Raw genomic sequence first — 18,473 nt, 5'->3', positions numbered from 1 at the left:
GTCAAGCCGAGCCATACTCGAAAAAAACTCTCTGAAACTTGTGAGAAACCGGAAGGAGTATTTTTAACAAAGTAGTCCATCAAACGTCCAACATTAGTTTTTGAAACTGTGTCTATGTTTAGGATGGGAATCCAAGTCTTTAACAGTGTAAAAAGCTCAGTAAGCATGAAACAGCATATAACCTCCCCTTTTAACTTTTTTTTTTTTTTTTTTTTTTTTCGCCAGTTAAAGGTTTGACATTGACATGCATTATATTGAACTAAAATGCTTGTATTGAACTATTTTTATATTCTACCAATGATATAATGTGCTAAATATTACGTTTGGGAAGGAAGGCCACTAGTAGAGAGCCTTTGAACACGTAATGATCACTGTGATTAATCAGATTTATGCAAATTGAACACCACTATAAGATTGAGTTTTTATATTTAGGATTTACATTTAAAGGGTTAGTTCACCCAAAAATTAAAATTATTTCATTAATTACTCACCCTCATGCCGTTGGACACCCGTAACACCTTCGTTCATCTTCGGAGCACAAATGAAGATATTTTTGTTGAAAGCTGATGGCTGAGAGGCTTCAGAAAGGCCTCCATTGGCATTCAGTACATTCCCACTGACCCACTCACAAGACCCATAAAGGCACTAAAGACTTTGTTACAAAGTCCATCTCACTACTGTGGCTGTACAATAATTTTATGAAGTAACGAGAATAGTTTTTGTGCGCAAAAAAAAATCTAAAAAATGAATTTATCCACCAAGATATTGTCTTCCGTGTAGGTCTCTGACGTGAACTCACGCGATAGCTGCGCACGACCTCTTCCGGGTCATGTAATCGAACGGCAGAGCTGTGTCATATTCTCGCGCATGCGTCGAGTTCATGTCAATAACTTGGTGGATAAAGTCGTTATTTTGATTTGTGTGCACAGTAACTATTTTTGTTGCATTGTAACATTATTGTACAGCCACTGTAGTGAGATGGACTTGGTATCGATGTGTTTAGAGCCTGTATGGGTCTTGTGAGTGGGAATGTACTGAATGCCAATGGAGGCCTTTCTGAAGCCTTTCTCAGCTTTCAACAAAAAATATCTTCATTTGTGCTCTGAAGATGAATGAAGGTCTTACGGGTGTCCAATCTTCCTAATATTGATGTGAAGTTCAGTTCTTTTCCGTGAACCGGTTCTTCCGGACCATTTTTCATTGAACCGGTTAAAAAAAACGGCTCATCGGTTCTTTTACGTCCTTACATAATGTCGTTATTTCTATCATACCGGCGGATGAAAACGTATTCAAACACATTCATATAAAGTATTTCCAATCAAAACTTAGTATAGTAATAATTATCATTGTCGTCATCTTGGATACGTTTCTTCATTCATGTTTTGCAAAAGCACTCAATACCGCTACTGTCGTGAAAACAGTACAGATTACACAGATTAAATAAACGTACATTAACATAACCTTAGACAAATCCTCGTTTCCCCGTGCTCATATTATCAGCATCAGTTTTCCGAGAGAAACGGTTCTGTTCAAGACGACGCTATCACGCATGCTCAGTATCTCAGCTTACCGGTTCTCAGAATCAGACACGTCTGTGACACGCGCATGCTCCGTATCAGCCGTTCATGAATTCTCTCCGCAAAACATGTCTCGGTTCAGTGAACTGTGTGAGTTACAACATATAATTCAAGATATTAGTTTACTAAGAAGGTTAAAAACGATTAATTCGCGAATCGGACATCACAACTTCCTAATGTTGAATAAGGCAAATCTGCAAGACCGGGCCATTGCAGTAATGTGGTCAGTGAAGTTTAACTGGTCATCAATCACCTCCAAGGTTCCTGGCTGTCCTGGACAGTTATGGTTGACGAACCGAGCTGAATGGAGACATTTTGATGAAGTGCTGGGTTGGTTGAGACCTCAAGTAGCTATGTCTTTGCAAGATTGAGTTGAAGGTGATGCTCCTCCATTCAGTCAGAAATGTCTGTCAGGCAGGCAGCGATACGAACACTGACTGTAGGATCATCTGGCTGAAATGAGAAGTAGAGTTGAGTGTCATCAGCATAGCAGTGATCTGAGAAGCCGTGTTTCTGAATGACAGAACCTAATGATAACATGTAGATGGAGAAGAGAAGTGGTCCAAGCACTGAGCCCTGGGGAACTCCAGTTGCTAGATGATGTGACTTAAACTTCACCTCCATCAATCATTCAACTGTATTTATATAGCGCTTTTACAATGATGATTGTTTTAAAGCAGTGTCTCAGTGTTGAACAGGACAATATTGCAACACATTTTGATTTGGCTGTACAGTCGTTCTGGAGAAAACGGTTATGTTGTCAGCTTATTTTAATTTATCATGTAGCAACAATGTTGGCAGATCAATATTATATCAATGACACCCTGTAGGACCTACCTGAGGGGTAGGACTTAGACCAGGATCTGGTCATTGTTATGCAGACCTGGCAACCCTGATTCTGTGCCTAATGTGTGACTGCTGTGTGTCTTTGGCTGCATTTACACTGCAGGTCTTGATGCACAATTCCGATTTGGTGACTATCTGAATTTTTATTTGTTTTTTATTTTTGACGACCGGTTTGCATCTTTTCAAAAGCGACTCGTGTCCGATATTTGCATTTACACTGTACACAGGCAAAAAAGCCCAAGACGTTCTTAACCGGTGAAAGAAAATAAAACAGCATGATATGCAATGGACGCAGACAAAATGATTGCACAATGTTTTGCTGTCTGCACTGTTCCTCACATCTTAAAAGTCGGCAAAACATTTCTCTCTTAAGGCGGAGAAAAAGAGGAGAGCCCTTGACGGGGTTGCCAGGTTTTCACAAAACCCGCCCTATTGCAGCTCAACTGTGGCCCAATTCTGCATGAAAACGGCGGACTTGGCAACACTGGATCGCAGTTTGTGTCCACCTGAGTTGACGTCATTCGCCACCTTCCTTTTTTCAATGACGTACGACTCTCATTTACTGGGGAATATCCGATTTGACCGCTTGCATGGCAGACGCTAATGCACGCATCGGATTTATTACCACATATGAGTGAGGCCTGAATCCGGTCTGAGGATATCGGAATTCATGCGTTTTTTTTATTTTTTTTTACTGCTTACATGTTCACATCTCATATCAGATCTGTGCCACATGTGAGGAAAAAATCCACTTTGGGTCATTTGAACCATGCAGTGTAAATGGGGCCTTTATCTTGATTGCTGTTGTCATCCATCAAAACAGTGGACCGAACACTTTCCTGGAGAATACCAGTTCAAAATGATCTGATGTCAAACAGATGCTAAAAGATTCCAGAGTTGGGAAAAGTTGTTTTTTTTATAAATATAAAATTTGGCCCCGCTGCCAAATGGGACATTCCAGGATGACCCAGACATTTTTAACATTAGGGGAAGAAACACCAACATGTTGTTTTTATTCCCAAATTGAATTTTAATCATGTTTTTGTTTTTTGGAAATAGCCATGGGGAGAAAAAAAAAACTGACAAAAATTATGAAGATGGTAATTTAATGACCAACCTCAGAGGTCAAATCTTAAGGGGTTAGCTTCCAAACAATTTAGTTCATGAAGATGAGCTGAATAACTGAGGTTAAGTAAACAATTGCCCATGGACCGTTAATTACGGGTTGGTTAAGCTACATCTTCCACGTGAAGAAATTGAGTGCAGTGCAAAGTGAAATAATACACTTATGAAATGTTCAGTTTTCACTTGCACTTATTACAGTGTGGTCTTAGTACATTAGTAATATTACTCTTATTAATAATAATAGTATAAAAGTATTCTTATTTACAAACACTGTGAATGTGGTGTGTACTGGGACTCAGTCCTCTTTAAAGTCCAGTCAATGCAAAGCCTTCTTACTGTTCAGATAAAGCACTGAAATGGACTGAAGCTCTTGATTGTGTGTGGTATAGTGTTGTCACGATACCAAAATTATGACTTCGATACGATACCAGACTAAAATACCTCGATTCGATACCAAATCGATACCACGGTTAAAAAAAAAGATATTATGAATATTATGACAACAGAATTTATTCCTATTGGATATTCAATGCTATTTTCGATACCACGGGGGAAAAAAGTGCTGCATATACTGTCAAATAGATATTTTTAATATAATCATTTATTTTTCCATCTATTGAAAGTCTAGGCCATCAAAAAAACATTCTGAAGAGATCACTTTATATGATAACGCTTTTAAGCTTTTTATCATATATAAACGTTGATCAATTACTATTAAAATTCTCACATATTTGTCAAAATATTTGTTAACTGAATGTATTTTTTACAACGGGGTAATTGTGTTGCAATAGCTTACACACAGCACAAGGAAGCTTGATTTCGAATGGTAAATTGAATTTATAAAGACAATTAAACAGTAATAAAATAAGAACAAATAAACATATTACAAACAATAGCACAAATACAATAGAATAAAAGATACAAATGAAATAGGCTGCTTTATTTTTTCAGGTAGGTCTAACATTCAGGTAACTGAAACTGAATAAAAAAGTTATTCAATTTAAAACATTGGATAATGTTCTTTGTAAAAAAAAAAAAAAAAAATTGCCTTCAGATTAAACCATTAAAGTAGAGCAGTGTGATCGTTTGTCTTTTTGTAGTTTGAATAACAAATAACTGCTGTCCCTTTAAGAACTGCCGCACTCGTGGATCCTGAACACTGTTCCTGTTACTCATTTGTCATTTCTTCCTGAACTGTTTATGACTGTTTACGTTAATACTCTTCAAGATAGGCACTGATCCTTTCTTGAATGTATAATAAGCTGGAAAAAGAAGCAAATATTTCAACTTGTAGGTCAGAGGCGGCTTTATTACGTTGTGTGTGTGCGCATTTCAGACGTGAGCGTGAAATCTGCGGGGATTAGTAGAATTATGTACAATCCCGTGTGAAATTCAGACCGATCTCACACACAGTCATGAGGAAAAGTCCAGCAGAACGCGCGTTTGCCATGTGTTTAGACAGAGGGTTAACCGGGCTGAGTGAGAATATGTGGCTGCGTGTCGGTCGGAGAGGAGAGCGCAGCTGGTATCGATACTGTAGAAACTGATAATCGTATCGTTTCAAATATTCCAGTATCGATACATATCGAAATATCGATTTTTGACAACACTAGTGTGGTATATTTTCATTTATTTAATTTTTGTTGTTGCTTGAAATGAACTTCAATCAAATCAATGTGCATTTAACTTTAAAACGCACAAGGTTTTCTTATGGGAATTAAGTGCCCTGGTCTTCTAGAGTGACTAGTTCATCCCCCACGGTCTCACACGTTGTGGGAAACGCTGCTTACATTTCCTCTTAATCTTATGCCTGATATGCGGAAAACTGCTGTGCTAATGTTTCTTGTCACATCCCACTCTGAATGGCATGAATCATGGAAATAATGGTATCTCTTTTCAGTTGAAAATGTCCAAAGTTTTGAGTACTTTGCTTCACTTGATATACTTTTTGTCTTTTTAACATTTGTTGTGAAACGGTTGGCAAATGTTAAATGATTAGCTACTTGCATCTTGCCGTACTATTTTACCGTTATAACTGTTTGGCTTTTATAAACCGCAAAGCCTGCAGCCTTTGATTTAATTGGCCATCTTTATCATGTGGCAGAGTAGCCCAAAAGTTAAGCTAATAGATGTCTTGTTCCGCTCAGGATGCTCAAATAATCAGAGCAATATTTTAAAGTACTTTATTTTGGTCATGACATCTCATGTGTTCATGACTGTCTTCTTGACGTTGTTCTTGTGATCCAGGTCGCTGGTTTGTGCTTCAGGTGCTTTGGGCGTTGTCTAAAACGAAGGGCCCGGCCTGCAGCCCTCCTCCTGCTCTCCCTATGGGCCCTGGTGATGAGAAGACCCCAGAGAAAGAGAGCCAGTCGACAGAGCGCTGCCCTTTCCAGTAAGTCTACGATTGCAGAAGGCAGTGAGTGAGGAAATATGTTAACTGTAGCAACCATGGATTGCAAAAGGGGGGGAGAGCATGGAGGTCTAGGTACATATGACATACAAAAAGACAGACTAGGGGCTCATATGCACAAACGAACCATTACAAGATCACAATCTCGATTCAAACGCATACGGCATCTTATTCCTAAATGACAATAATTCCTGTCTGTTAAACCTTTGAAATTACGATCACTTGAATATGTAAACCTACTTTTGAGACATTCTGTGCCAACTCAACAGAGGCCCTGGCTAAAAATTATTTTAATCATTTTGTCTGGTGAAAGAACTGCATAAAACACAGAGTAAAAATGCATCCATGACATTTAATAGTTTGGTTGAGTAATCCAGTGTTTTGTAGAGGAGGGTCAATTATTATTATTTTTTTACTCACCCAAGATTTGGAACCCAAAAAAAACCTGTTCTTGTGTTTGTTTGTTTTTTTTGCCCCACAATTGCATGCCTGCATCTCAAAGAAAAGTTTAAGAACCAGAATCTGTTATCAAAACTGTAATAAACCGTTTTGACTGAAAATGTGTACAATTGACCAGTTTACTCATGGAGCAGCTTTAAGATCTCCATAGATCTGGGAGTGAGCCATCGAGGGCCAAAAATAGTCTTGATGCTGCCCTTTTTTTAAAGTCATTTTTCCACTCTCTAAACATACAGCAGGGATCTAACCGTAAATCGCATTTGAAACTGTAACTTATAAAGATTGAGTTACATTATTCCAGTAGGTGGTGACCAGAGACTGTTAAATTGGATTTGATGCATCATTCATATATCATTCGTTCAAGAGATTCATCAAGTCTTAAATGTAGTAATTTTTAATAGTCATTTATAATGTTTTAGACATTTATAAATGGACTTATTTATAACATTAACTTTTGTAACATTAAATCTAATTTATAAATAATAAATTACTTTCATTTTGGTTGTCTGAGTTGTGGGAGAACTCTGATCTTTGCATATTTAAAAAAATAAATGTATTTATTTTAAAATAGCCTAGTTTCATAAATGAAGCTTAAAGGAATATTTAATATATTTGGCATCTAATTTATACTATTAGCCTTTTCTGATATTAAATTGTACAATCTTACAAACAAGGATTAAGACTGTACGTAAACAAGGATTTGGGACAGTTATGATGCATTAAAATAAGAACCTTTCCGAATCCTCCGTTATAAAGACATGGCGCTTATCCAGTATGAGAAGTTCTGCAAACTAAACCTCTAGACCCCCCATTTCTTTTCGTACGTTCTGCGATCCATGATAGCAACAGCCATCTTTACCCTTCAAACCAATTCACCTTAGCATGTTTTATATTTATGTACTACAACTAATTTTGTGTTCTTGTCATTGTAGAAATGACCCAGACTGTGATTTGGAGGTGGAGAGCTTCATGATGGGTATTTTTCTCTGGTGTCTCCTGTTCAATGTATTGACAGCCAGTGTTGGATGCATGTAATATTAATAATATATGCTCATATTTAGAGTTAGAAAGTGTTTTTACCATCAAATTTAAGACCTTCTATCTTTATACTTCTAGGGACCCGCACAAATAAAGTTCATACCAGAGATTGGCGCTTGAGTTAGTGACTTGGACTCATCGCATTTTATGAGGCTTTAAACATGACTCTACAATAAAACTAGCCTGAAAAGCCAGATCCACATCAAGATGTTTGGTCTGGAAACTCACCATTGACAGCTCAATCCGAGGGGCGGATAAACGGTTATCTTTTAAACTCCCTCTGACCGCGATAGGATAGCGCTACACCAACCAGAGCAACGAAGGTGAAGCAGAGCTCGTTGATAGATTAAACATTCGCCGTATCCGGTCAGCAAAACTCCGAACACATCTTCCCTTCTTAAGAATGACTTCAGTGCCGTTCTTTGTTCTTTTCTCAGAGAAAAGCTTAACTCCAAGTCTTCCAGAATCGCAGTCAAAGTTGATTCGAAAGACCGCCGCCGTTCGCCAGTTTCTGTGTTTACTAGAAGCACGCAAACGCAACTCGGCCGTCGTCATTATGGCCCCGCCCACCAACTCTATACGCGATGTGATTGGCCCGGCAAGAGTTAGGAATACAGCTCAGAAGGGTATTGAGAGTTGCTAGACGACACTCGTGGGCAGATTAAATTTGCTGCCGCTAGGGTGCGTCTAGATTTCTAGGCTACAATAAAACTATAATAGATTTAGCTTTATTTGAATGTTATATCTGCTTCACGTATACGTGCTGTGGTAGATCAGACCCTTGTCATAGAATTTGATTACGTTTGTCTGTGTATTGGGACGTAGCCTTGGTGGGCCTAGGCCCCCTCATTTACATGAGCTTTCTGATAGCATAAAGTAAATAAAAAATTTTTATAAAAAGATGCGCCAGCTTGTTGAGCCCACATTCCTTATCACAGACATCACTGGAAGTTTGTAGTTCGGTCTGATATACAATAGCAAAGAAAATAAAATGAGAAATATATTACTAATGTTACCTGGTGGTAAAGAGAGCGCTTGCACTTCTGTTGCACACTACTGATTGCTAATCGTTCACCCGGCACACGTCATTTGAATTCAAACTAAATCGTATGTGCATGTAAAAACATGAACAGTTACATGATTAATGTATGAGTGGCTCCCAAGATTATTATAGGAAGGCGGTGCAGAAATCAAATGGTTTCTGTGCGCGAACATCCGACGCGCGTGACTAGCCCATTCAGTTGAGTACTCGCTCTTGTCTTCTTGAGCTTTTAATGGACAGTGTGTGTACATAATTTTCTGTGAATTTGTCCATTAAAGCTCAAGAACACTAACTCTTTCTACTTAAAGTAGAAGTACACAGAAAACTACTCAATTACAGTAACACGGCATTGTTTTGGCTGGTCGGCAAGGTCTTTTGCTAATTGTCATAATTATTATTTTAATTCATTATTATTATTGTATCTTTAGGCTAGTCAGTGATTTAATTGCTGTCCGATTCTTGCCACCACCCCTGTAAAATCCCTGGTTGAATGACTTACCGTTGTTTTTGTCAAATCAAGGTCATGTGAGTTCAGATGGCAAATAAATCACCATATCTCTGAGTTTACAGTAAAATATGACTTGAATTCATTGTTTAAATCCTTGTCTGGCCACTTTTATGACAACTGTTGCACTTCACTGTAATTTGCATGCATTTAAATGTAGGCTTTTATTACTGAAACGCTGAAAAGTATTTAAAATAGCTCGCATCACCGCTCGAGGGGGCGCTGTTAAAAATGAGCATAAAGTATATAAACATTTGAAATGGGCCATTATTGTGGCAGCAATAATATTTTAAAATATAAATTATATACATTAAAAATATAAACCAAGCAGCTTTGTTTACCGATAAGAGGCTGCATTAACTTTTTCTGCCAAGACAGAAAACCTTTTTGTAAAATAAGTGTCTAGCTTCCTATTTTTAAACAGGAAAATAAATGTCTTCATTTTTGTTTTAAAATGAAATCTGAATGCATTATTATTCCAGGCATATGGCATGTTGTTTAACTCTCATTCTTCCCTCGAACTTTGTAACACATCCTTCCCTTGTGAGTCAAAATGACCCAATGCTCTAAAATTATGATTTTTCTGGTAGAGTTCAGGTCATTTTTATTTTGACTTTGAGCATTTTTTTAGGTTGTTCTGTGTACTCATAGATATAAGAACTCTGAACTAAATTTATTTTAAAATTAAAGTTTCTGGTCAAAATGACCCAATCATGTGACTGACAATGTAAGCGTGTTTCCGGATTCATAGGATCACAAAACTCACTCCTCCAGCGTGAATGAATTGCTGTCAGGAAAGCATGAGTTTTATCACTTAAGTGCACTTATGCACATATACACTCATCTAAAGTATTGGGAACACCATACTAATACTGTTTGACCTTTCACCTTCAGAACATCCTTAATTCTACGTGGCATTGAATCAACAAGGTGCTGAAAGCATTATTTGCATTATTAGGTTGCCTAGCAACATGGGGGAGAGGACGCTGGCGTTGTCTGTTCGTCGCTTCTCCACCCACAAATCTTGTTAACTGTACAGTTAGATTTTATATTTTATTTGCTTATGACTGTGACTAGTCAAACAATCAGAGCTACAACTGGGACTGTTGCTGATTGCTGACTGCCACTGAGGGGACGTTGTCCGTCGTTTGCCGTTTTCCACCGCTTCTGTTTTTGTTTGAATTGTTGCGGTTGCTTCTGGTTTGAAGGACATTTTGTGTTGCTTGCTGCGGCTGCTCTCTTCTCTCTTCTGGGTGTCTGCTCACTGGTGGTCTCCCTCGGGCTTGAACTGCATGGTGGTTGAGGTTGCCGGTTGATTGCCGGCGTTTGCACCGGGCCAGTGTCACCAGCGTCCGGCATGTTGAGATGTTCCGCTGCTGGGTCTCGGGTGCGTCGCTGTTCCGCATTGCGGACGTGCAACGGCTTGGACTTATGCGCCAACCCCGAAGTGTCCACAGAAGTGCCCGGAAACCTTAGTTTGCCTCCTGCATGGTGCTGCAGCGATCCCCATCGTCTGGTCTTCAGCTGTCATGCCTCGACGACATCAGGACACTGCCAAATTGAGAATGTGTAGCAACAGAGTCTCTAGCGCTGGGAGAAATGTAAAACATGGAGTGGACCACAATGTACTGTGGAGCTTGGAGACTTCCAACATTAGCTCTTTTTTTGACTGTTCAGAAAAGCTTTTAACTGTTGTGTTGGTTGATTGCTTGTATTCTATATTTTTACTTGGTAATCTTTTTTTTTTTTTCGTTGTTGCACTTTTAGATTCTTTTGAATGTAGTGTTATAAAAAATAAAATCTATTATTATTATTATTAAGAAATGTTGGCCCCTATTGATGGGATAGCATCTTGCAGTCACAATCAATGCTCAGGTAGGCCGTGGCATTTAAATGATGCCCAATAGTGGCACTAATGGGCCTAAAGTGTCCCAAGAAAACATCCCCCACACCATTACACCACCACCAGCAGCCTGCACAGTGGGCACAAGGCATGATGGATCCATGCTCTCCTTCTGTTTACGCCAAATTCTGACTCTTCCATCTGAATGTCTCAACAGAAATTGAGATTGATCAGACCAGGCAACATTTTTCCAGTCTGCAACGGTCCAATTTTGGTGAGCTTGTGCAAATTGTCGCCTCTTTTTCCTGTTTGTAGTGGAGATGAATGGTACCCGGTGGGGTCTTCTGCTGCTGTAGCCCATCCGCCTCAAGGTTGTGAGTGTTGTGGCTTCACAAATGCTTTGCTGCATACCTCGGTTGTAACGAGTGGTTATTTCAGTCAAAGTTGCTCTTCTATCCGCTTGAATCAGTCGGTCTTTCAGCTTGAATCACAAGGCCTTTTCACCCACAGGACTGCTGCAAAACTGGATGTTTTTCCCTTTTCATACCATTCTTTGTAAACTCTAGAAATGGTTGTGTGAAAATCCCAGTAACTGAGCAGATTGTGAAATACTCAGACCGGCCGGTCTGGCACCAACAACCATGCCACGCTCAAAATTGCTTAAATCGCCTTTCTTTCCCATTCTGGCATTCAGTTTGGAGTTCAGGAGATTGTCTTGACCAGGACCACACCCCTAAATGCATTGAAGCAACTGTCATGTGATTGGTTGATTAGATAATTGCATTAATGAGAAATTGAACAGGTGTTCCTAATAATCCTTTTGGTGAGTGTATATTTTAGACAGCTACATAATCAATTATCCGAATTACATACATTTTATTTTTTTTATTTAATCTTAGTCTGAATTTGTCATGTCTGTTTTTCTCACACAACGCCCACTTCTAGAAAACACACTCCCAACTCCGTAACAAATGCTGATATGAAATCACAGGCCACACACAATCCTAGTGGTGTAGTGGGTTTTTTCACGCATTTTCTTCAGAAAGTGTTAACAGCCTAGCTTCTGCCTGTAGGTGATCCTTGCATCCTGGCCATGTCCTCATCTCATGGCCCTCCAAAGTTCAGCCATCTTACTTCATGCACGCCCGCCTATTCAACACCCAGACTCAAGAACCGCCACGGAAACGCAGGGGTGAGTTGGTGCGATTTGTGGTGAAATTGTGTTGGTTGTAGTTATTATAATTTTTTTTTTTTTTGGCTATTGTATTTATTTAAATAAATACAATCTTACTAATTAAGGCCTGTTCACACCAAGGATGATAAATATAATGATAGATGTTTTTCTTTAATATAATTTTAATGTAGGAACTTTTTTGCACTTAATGTATAGCACAGATGTACCCTTATGAAAATTAACCATGTTTTTTATTTTTGTTTTTGCGTATTGATTACCATTTGTACATCCACACAAATACTAGTTAATCTGTGAATTTGACACATGGTTCATTTATGGTTACCATGGAATAATAATACCTGCAATAAACAAACAAAATCAATAAAAAACACGGTGGTTTTATTCATTGTAAAACCATGGGTAGGTGTACTCACTAAGTATTCTAAACTGTTTTCAGCTGACACATTTGTTTGAAGGGAAGGGGAGCTTTGGGCAGGATGTGAAATGCTGTTTTGTCAATAAAATAGAAAAAAAAATTTTTTATTTGATTTAATAAAAACAATTTGACCAAATAATCGATAATCAAAATACTTTAGTTGCAGCCCTGCAACAAACAATGCTCAACATTAAATGGCAGAGTTCACACCACAGCTATAACGATAATGACCCAAACAATATCACTTCAATCACTTTCAGAGCGTGCATTTTATTGTTTCAGCTGAAGGAACATCAAATATCTACAGCCAATCGGATGTATTTTTATGGGGTGCACTTTAAAATATAAATAAAATAAAAAAATAAAAAAATCCTAAACTTCTATCATATCAGTTTCTAAATGATGGCCATTTTTGATGTAAAAATTAACTTTTTTCTGCTGTCATTGGCTGCTGTGAGACTTCAGTGTAAACGCCCTCTGCTGTGATTGGCTGCTGTGAGACTTCAGTGTAAACGCCCTCTGCTGTGATTGGCTGCTGTGAGACTTCAGTGTAAACGCCGCTGCTGTGATTGGCTGCTGTGAGACTTCAGTGTAAACGCCCGCTGCTGTGATTGGCTGCTGTGAGACTTCAGTGTAAACGCCCGCTGCTGTGATTGGCTGCTGTGAGACTTCAGTGTAAACGCCCACTGCTGTGAGACTTCACTGCTGTGATTGGCTGCTGTGAGACTCCAGTGTAAACGCCCTCTGCTTAGAGACTTCACTGTGATCTCGTCATTGCAACTCAATTTCTGCGCATTAACAAATGCTTTCATCATAACTAACAGTGCAACTGCAATGTAAAGGAGATTTGTTGATTATTACGGAAGTTTTGGTGCCAGTCTGGAACGCATCACTGATAAGCTCGCGCTTTTTCATTGACAGGTTCAGTGATTTGTAAATGACTAGATTATTCATAGAAAGCAACGCTCCAGTTTAAATATTTTCATCCTACTAAGAGAAACAATAGCTGGTTTTCGACCGCCTGGCCGAGCGGTTCTTATTGTGTAACCGTTACAGCCTGTGCAGTTACAGTTAAAGGTCCCATTCTTCGCATGTTTTCGAAGCTTTGATTATGTTTACAGTGTGCAATATAACATGAGTTCATGTTTCGCGTGTAAAAAACAGTATTTTTCACACAATTTACTTATCTGTACACCGCTGTTTTCTCGGTCCTAAAAACGGCCTGATGATTTCCTTGTTCTATGAAGTCCCTCCTTCAGAAACACGTAACGAGTTCTGATTAGGCCAGAGCTTCCCGCGCTGTGATTGGACAGCAGCTTAGCGCACTTTGCCCGGAAAGGTCCCGCCTCTTACCAGAACGGGTAGATATGCGCTTAATGTTATTGCAAAAATGTCTATATTGCCTTATCAATTTGAGCCGGAATCAGACCCGGAGAATATCGAAGAGGATCGATTACAGGAAAGACTTTTGCTGGATGTTTCAGAATGGTAAGCTGTCTATTCGGTAGTTTAAACTGATCATTACAAACACCAACAATCGATGGTGTCTGAATGAATTACTACACTTTTATATGCTAAGTTTTTCGGATTAGTTTCAATTACATCTAACGTTAGTTAACAAAGCTAAACAGCGTTGCACTTTGTGTCATGAGTTACATAAACTGTTAAACGGACCGACTTAAATAATAAAATACACTTACCGGTTGTGGCTCATAAGCAACGCCTTCTCCAGACAAAGAGGGAACTGCGTCATCTTTTAAGAATAATCTTTCTGCGAATCCGGCATTAAACTGATTGAGATTGAGGAAGCAGTCCTCAGCAAAATGTGCTGCCCATAGTTTCATTGATCTCGTACAGCGTCCGTGGGAAGGCCAAACAAAGGTGATTTGACTCCGGGATGAAAATAACAGCGTTTCAATGGCATGGCGACAAACACACTCTACAAACAAAACGCTTCCTATTCTCGACGTGCGAGAGCAAATGGACAACGCCCCCAAATTTGCGTGTTCTTGTGGGCGGAGGGTTCGTCAACAGACGATTTTAGTTGCGTCATTAAAGCAGGAAGTGCAGCGGTGTAGTCCAAACCGACCGCTCGCTGTAGGCTTTGAAAGGGAACTTCTGTTAAATAAAATATCTCGCTTGGCATTGAACTTTGAGCTTTATAATTTTACAGGTGTTATTTATGCTCTAACAGCAACATTACACACTAACTAAAGTTTGAAAGATGGAATCGCAAAGAATGGGACCTTTAAACTTTTCCACTGTGGGGCTGATGACGGCCACTCTTTGGACTGTAATTCAAACGCATCAGTCGTTTGCCTTGGTTAAAGGTGCACTATGTTGTATTTTTGCAGTATTATATCCAAAAACCACTACGCCAGTGTTATATATTTTGTTCAGTTGAGAGTTTACAATATAACAAATATTTGTGAATTGTGAGAAAATTGCTATTTTAACCAAGGAGCCGGATAGCTTCTGAGGGAGTCGCCTGTCAGTGGCGTCATATCTGCGTTACTCAGTTTCCGGGTTTATTCTGCAGAAGCGCTTTACTCTTAACAGTGTGAACAAGTGTCGCAGCAGCGGCTGAGCGAACGCACCGAGTAACGTCATTACATCATTTTAAACACACTCAGATGTGTCTTATATGATAAACAGAGCTGCGTTAGCTCATTCTCATGACCGGCAAAGCAGAAATAGCGCCGCCGCCCAGCGACTGTGTCCCGTCATAAGTCCCGCTACTCGCAAGGAGTGTTGTTCATCTCATTAACATTCGCTCCAGTGGCCTTGCTCAGCTCCTCAACAGTCGGTCCTTCTCTGCTTCATACTACAGTAATGTTAATAACTAGCCTGACAAGCCAGACCCACATCAAGATGTTTGGTGTGGAAACTCACCATTGACAGCTCAATCTGAGGGGCGGATAAACGGTTGTCTTTCAAACTCCCTCTGCACGCGATAGGATAGCGCTACAACCAACCAGAGCAACGAAGGTGAAGCAGAGCTCGTTGATAGATTAAACATTCGCCGTAGCCGGTCGTCAAAACTCCGAACACATCTTCCCTTTTTAAGAATGACTTCAGTGCCGTTCTTTTCTCAGAGAAAAGCTTAACTCCAAGTCTTCCAGAGTCGCGGTAAAAGCTGATTCGAAAGACCCCCGTTGCCAGTTTCTGTGTTTACTAGAAGCACGCAAACGCAACTCGGCCGTCGTCATTATGGCCCCGCCCACCGACTCTATACACGATGTGATTGGCCCAACAATTGGCGTTTACAGCTCAGAAGGGTATTGAGAGTTCCTAGACGACACTTGCGGGCAGATTAGATTTGCTGCCGCAAGGGTGCGTCTAGATTTCTAGGCTAGTTAATAACTGCATCCATCATGATTTCTACCACAGTCATTTTTTTTCCCCACTGGCTGTCCCTTTGTTTTGAATAGGCGACATCTAGTGGATGGAACATTTGCATAGTGCACCTTTAAAGGAACACGCCAACTTTTTGGGACTTTGGCTTAAGTGTATCCCTCAGAGTTAGATAAGTCCATATATCATTCTCATCTCCGTGCATCCCATAACTCAGTCTGACACACACTCCCGCTAGCCTAGCTTAGCACAAAGACTGGAGCTATATGGCTTCAGCTAGCCTACTGCTCAAAAAGTGACAAAATATTTTTCTATTTACATGTTGCAATGTGTATGGTCACAGCGTGTACAAATAACAAGGTTACATGAGACACAGCCATCTTATAAACATATACATACTGTGGACTATATTCTCAGAAGGCACAGCACTGCTCCACTTCTGCGGAGTGCGGAGTGATTTGTTCGCAGCACATGAGAAGCCCCGCGGTGTTCCTTCCGTAAACAAAACCAGCGTGACTGTAGCTAGTGACGAACGTGACTGTTGATAATGGCTGATTTTGAGGAATTGTCAGAGGCTTTTTACTTGGCATTAAACCTGGAACCATATCTTTCTGAGCCAGAATACACAGACGAGGAGTTACAAACTTTGGAAGCAAATAGACAAAACGCCGATCAGACTGAGGTTGAGGGGAGAATCAGAACGAACACAATGTGTGGAAATGAGAGAACTTTTTTTTTTTCCCGATGTGACACAATCAACTGGAAGAAACGCCCCATACCAAGTGAACCTAATGGACAGCTGTCTACCAAGTAAGTGATTATTATTATTTTTTAAATAATAAAAAAATTTGGACAATGAACTCCGACAAATTGAACTGCCTGAATTAAAACTGCCAATCCCCCCCTCCAATTCATTAGCAAGGTAAATGCAGTCCAGAGAATTACCTCTAGCACCGCTAATTTGTTACTGTGACAGCGCGTTTATGACAACACAATACTAACATTACAGGGATGCATGGAGCACAGGAAAAAGTCCAATACAGTAGTGACCAACCTATTCATGTAACAGTGTCATAGAGCCGTTAGCTAGATCTAATAACGTTTGTTACAGTAGGCTAACTTGTGCATCTAAAAAACATAACGGAACAATTACCGCAGCCGCGGGTGATCTGCTTTGTCCTGTCTATATTATCCATGGGATGGCCGTATTCTTCAGCATACGTTTCATGTTCAACGTTCCTCTGTGAAATGTTCAGAGCAAACCCGATAGCACTTAATGATGGCCACAGGTGTGTTTGGATCTATATCCAGAGCAAGTAGTCATCGATTCATCAGGTCAGCGTTTTGGGTTGGAATTCGATGGAATATCATTGTATTACCTTGTCTCCCGTTTATTGTCGCGGGCCTTCGCAATACAGCGACCACCCATGATTGTAAACTATCTAGCAATTACTCCAACTCTGAGCGAACTCTGCTTCTCACCGCGGGGCTTCTCATGTGCTGCGAGCAAATCACTCCGCACTCCGCAGAAGTGGAGCAGTGCTGCGCCTTCTGAGAATATAGTCCACAGTATGTATATGTTTATAAGATGGCTGTGTCTCATGTAACCTTGTTATTTGTACACGCTGTGACTATACACATTGCAACATGTAAATAGGAAAATGTTGGCGTTATTTTGTCACTTTTTGAGCAGTAGGCTAGTTGAAGCCATACAGTATTGTTCAAAATAATAGCAGTACAATGTGACTAACCAGAATAATCAAGGTTTTTAGTATATTTTTTATTGCTACGTGGCAAACAAGTTACCAGTAGGTTCAGTAGATTCTCAGAAAACAAATGAGACCCAGCATTCATGATATGCACGCTCTTAAGGCTGTGCAATTGGGCAATTAGTTGAAAGGGGTGTGTTCAAAAAAATAGCAGTGTCTACCTTTGACTGTACAAACTCAAAACTATTTTGTACAAACATTTTTTTTTCTGGGATTTAGCAATCCTGTGAATCACTAAACTAATATTTAGTTGTATGACCACAGTTTTTTAAAACTGCTTGACATCTGTGTGGCATGGAGTCAACCAACTTGTGGCACCTCTCAGCTGTTATTCCACTCCATGATTCTTTAACAACATTCCACAATTCATTCACATTTCTTGGTTTTGCTTCAGAAACAGCATTTTTGATATCACCCCACAAGTTCTCAATTGGATTAAGGTCTGGAGATTGGGCTGGCCACTCCATGACATTAATTTTGTTGGTTTGGAACCAAGACTTTGCCCGTTTACTAGTGTGTTTTGGGTCATTGTCTTGTTGAAACAACCGTTTCAAGGGCATGTCCTCTTCAGCATAGGGCAACATGACCTCTTCAAGTATTTTAACATATGCAAACTGATCCATGATCCCTGGTATGCGATAAATAGGCCCAACACCATAGTAGGAGAAACATGCCCTTATCATGATGCTTGCACCCAGGGCCGGATTGAGACTCATTTTCAGCCCTGGAGTTTCATGCCTTAGACCGGCCCACTTTAGTTCACGACAGACTATATTAAAATAATGTGATTCCAACCTCAGAATATAAGTCTGCATAAGGTACACTATTCTCTAGAGCAGGGCTATTCAAATCTTACCCTGGAGGGCCAATGCACTGCAGAGTTTAGCTCCAACCC

General features: G+C 39.8%; 1 protein-coding gene across 2 annotated transcripts in view; it reads left to right on the top strand.

Moving 5' to 3' along the window:
- The window catches only part of bmb (brambleberry), a 35,561-nt gene that overhangs the window by 13,513 nt on the left and 3,575 nt on the right, over positions 1–18,473 (top strand). For both annotated transcript variants that reach the window (XM_067436193.1, XM_067436192.1), the window contains exons 9-11: positions 5,796–5,940; positions 7,350–7,393; positions 11,919–12,037. In XM_067436193.1, the coding sequence (XP_067292294.1) occupies positions 5,796–5,940; positions 7,350–7,393; positions 11,919–12,037 (308 nt within the window). The remainder of the gene's footprint in view (positions 1–5,795; positions 5,941–7,349; positions 7,394–11,918; positions 12,038–18,473) is intronic.

Source organism: Pseudorasbora parva, chromosome 25 (genome assembly GCF_024679245.1).
Source record: "Pseudorasbora parva isolate DD20220531a chromosome 25, ASM2467924v1, whole genome shotgun sequence".
In the NCBI taxonomy this organism is placed as follows: Eukaryota; Metazoa; Chordata; class Actinopteri; order Cypriniformes; family Gobionidae; genus Pseudorasbora; species Pseudorasbora parva.
Note: the sequence above shows the minus strand (reverse complement) of the source record. Positions and strands in the feature narration are given on the sequence as shown.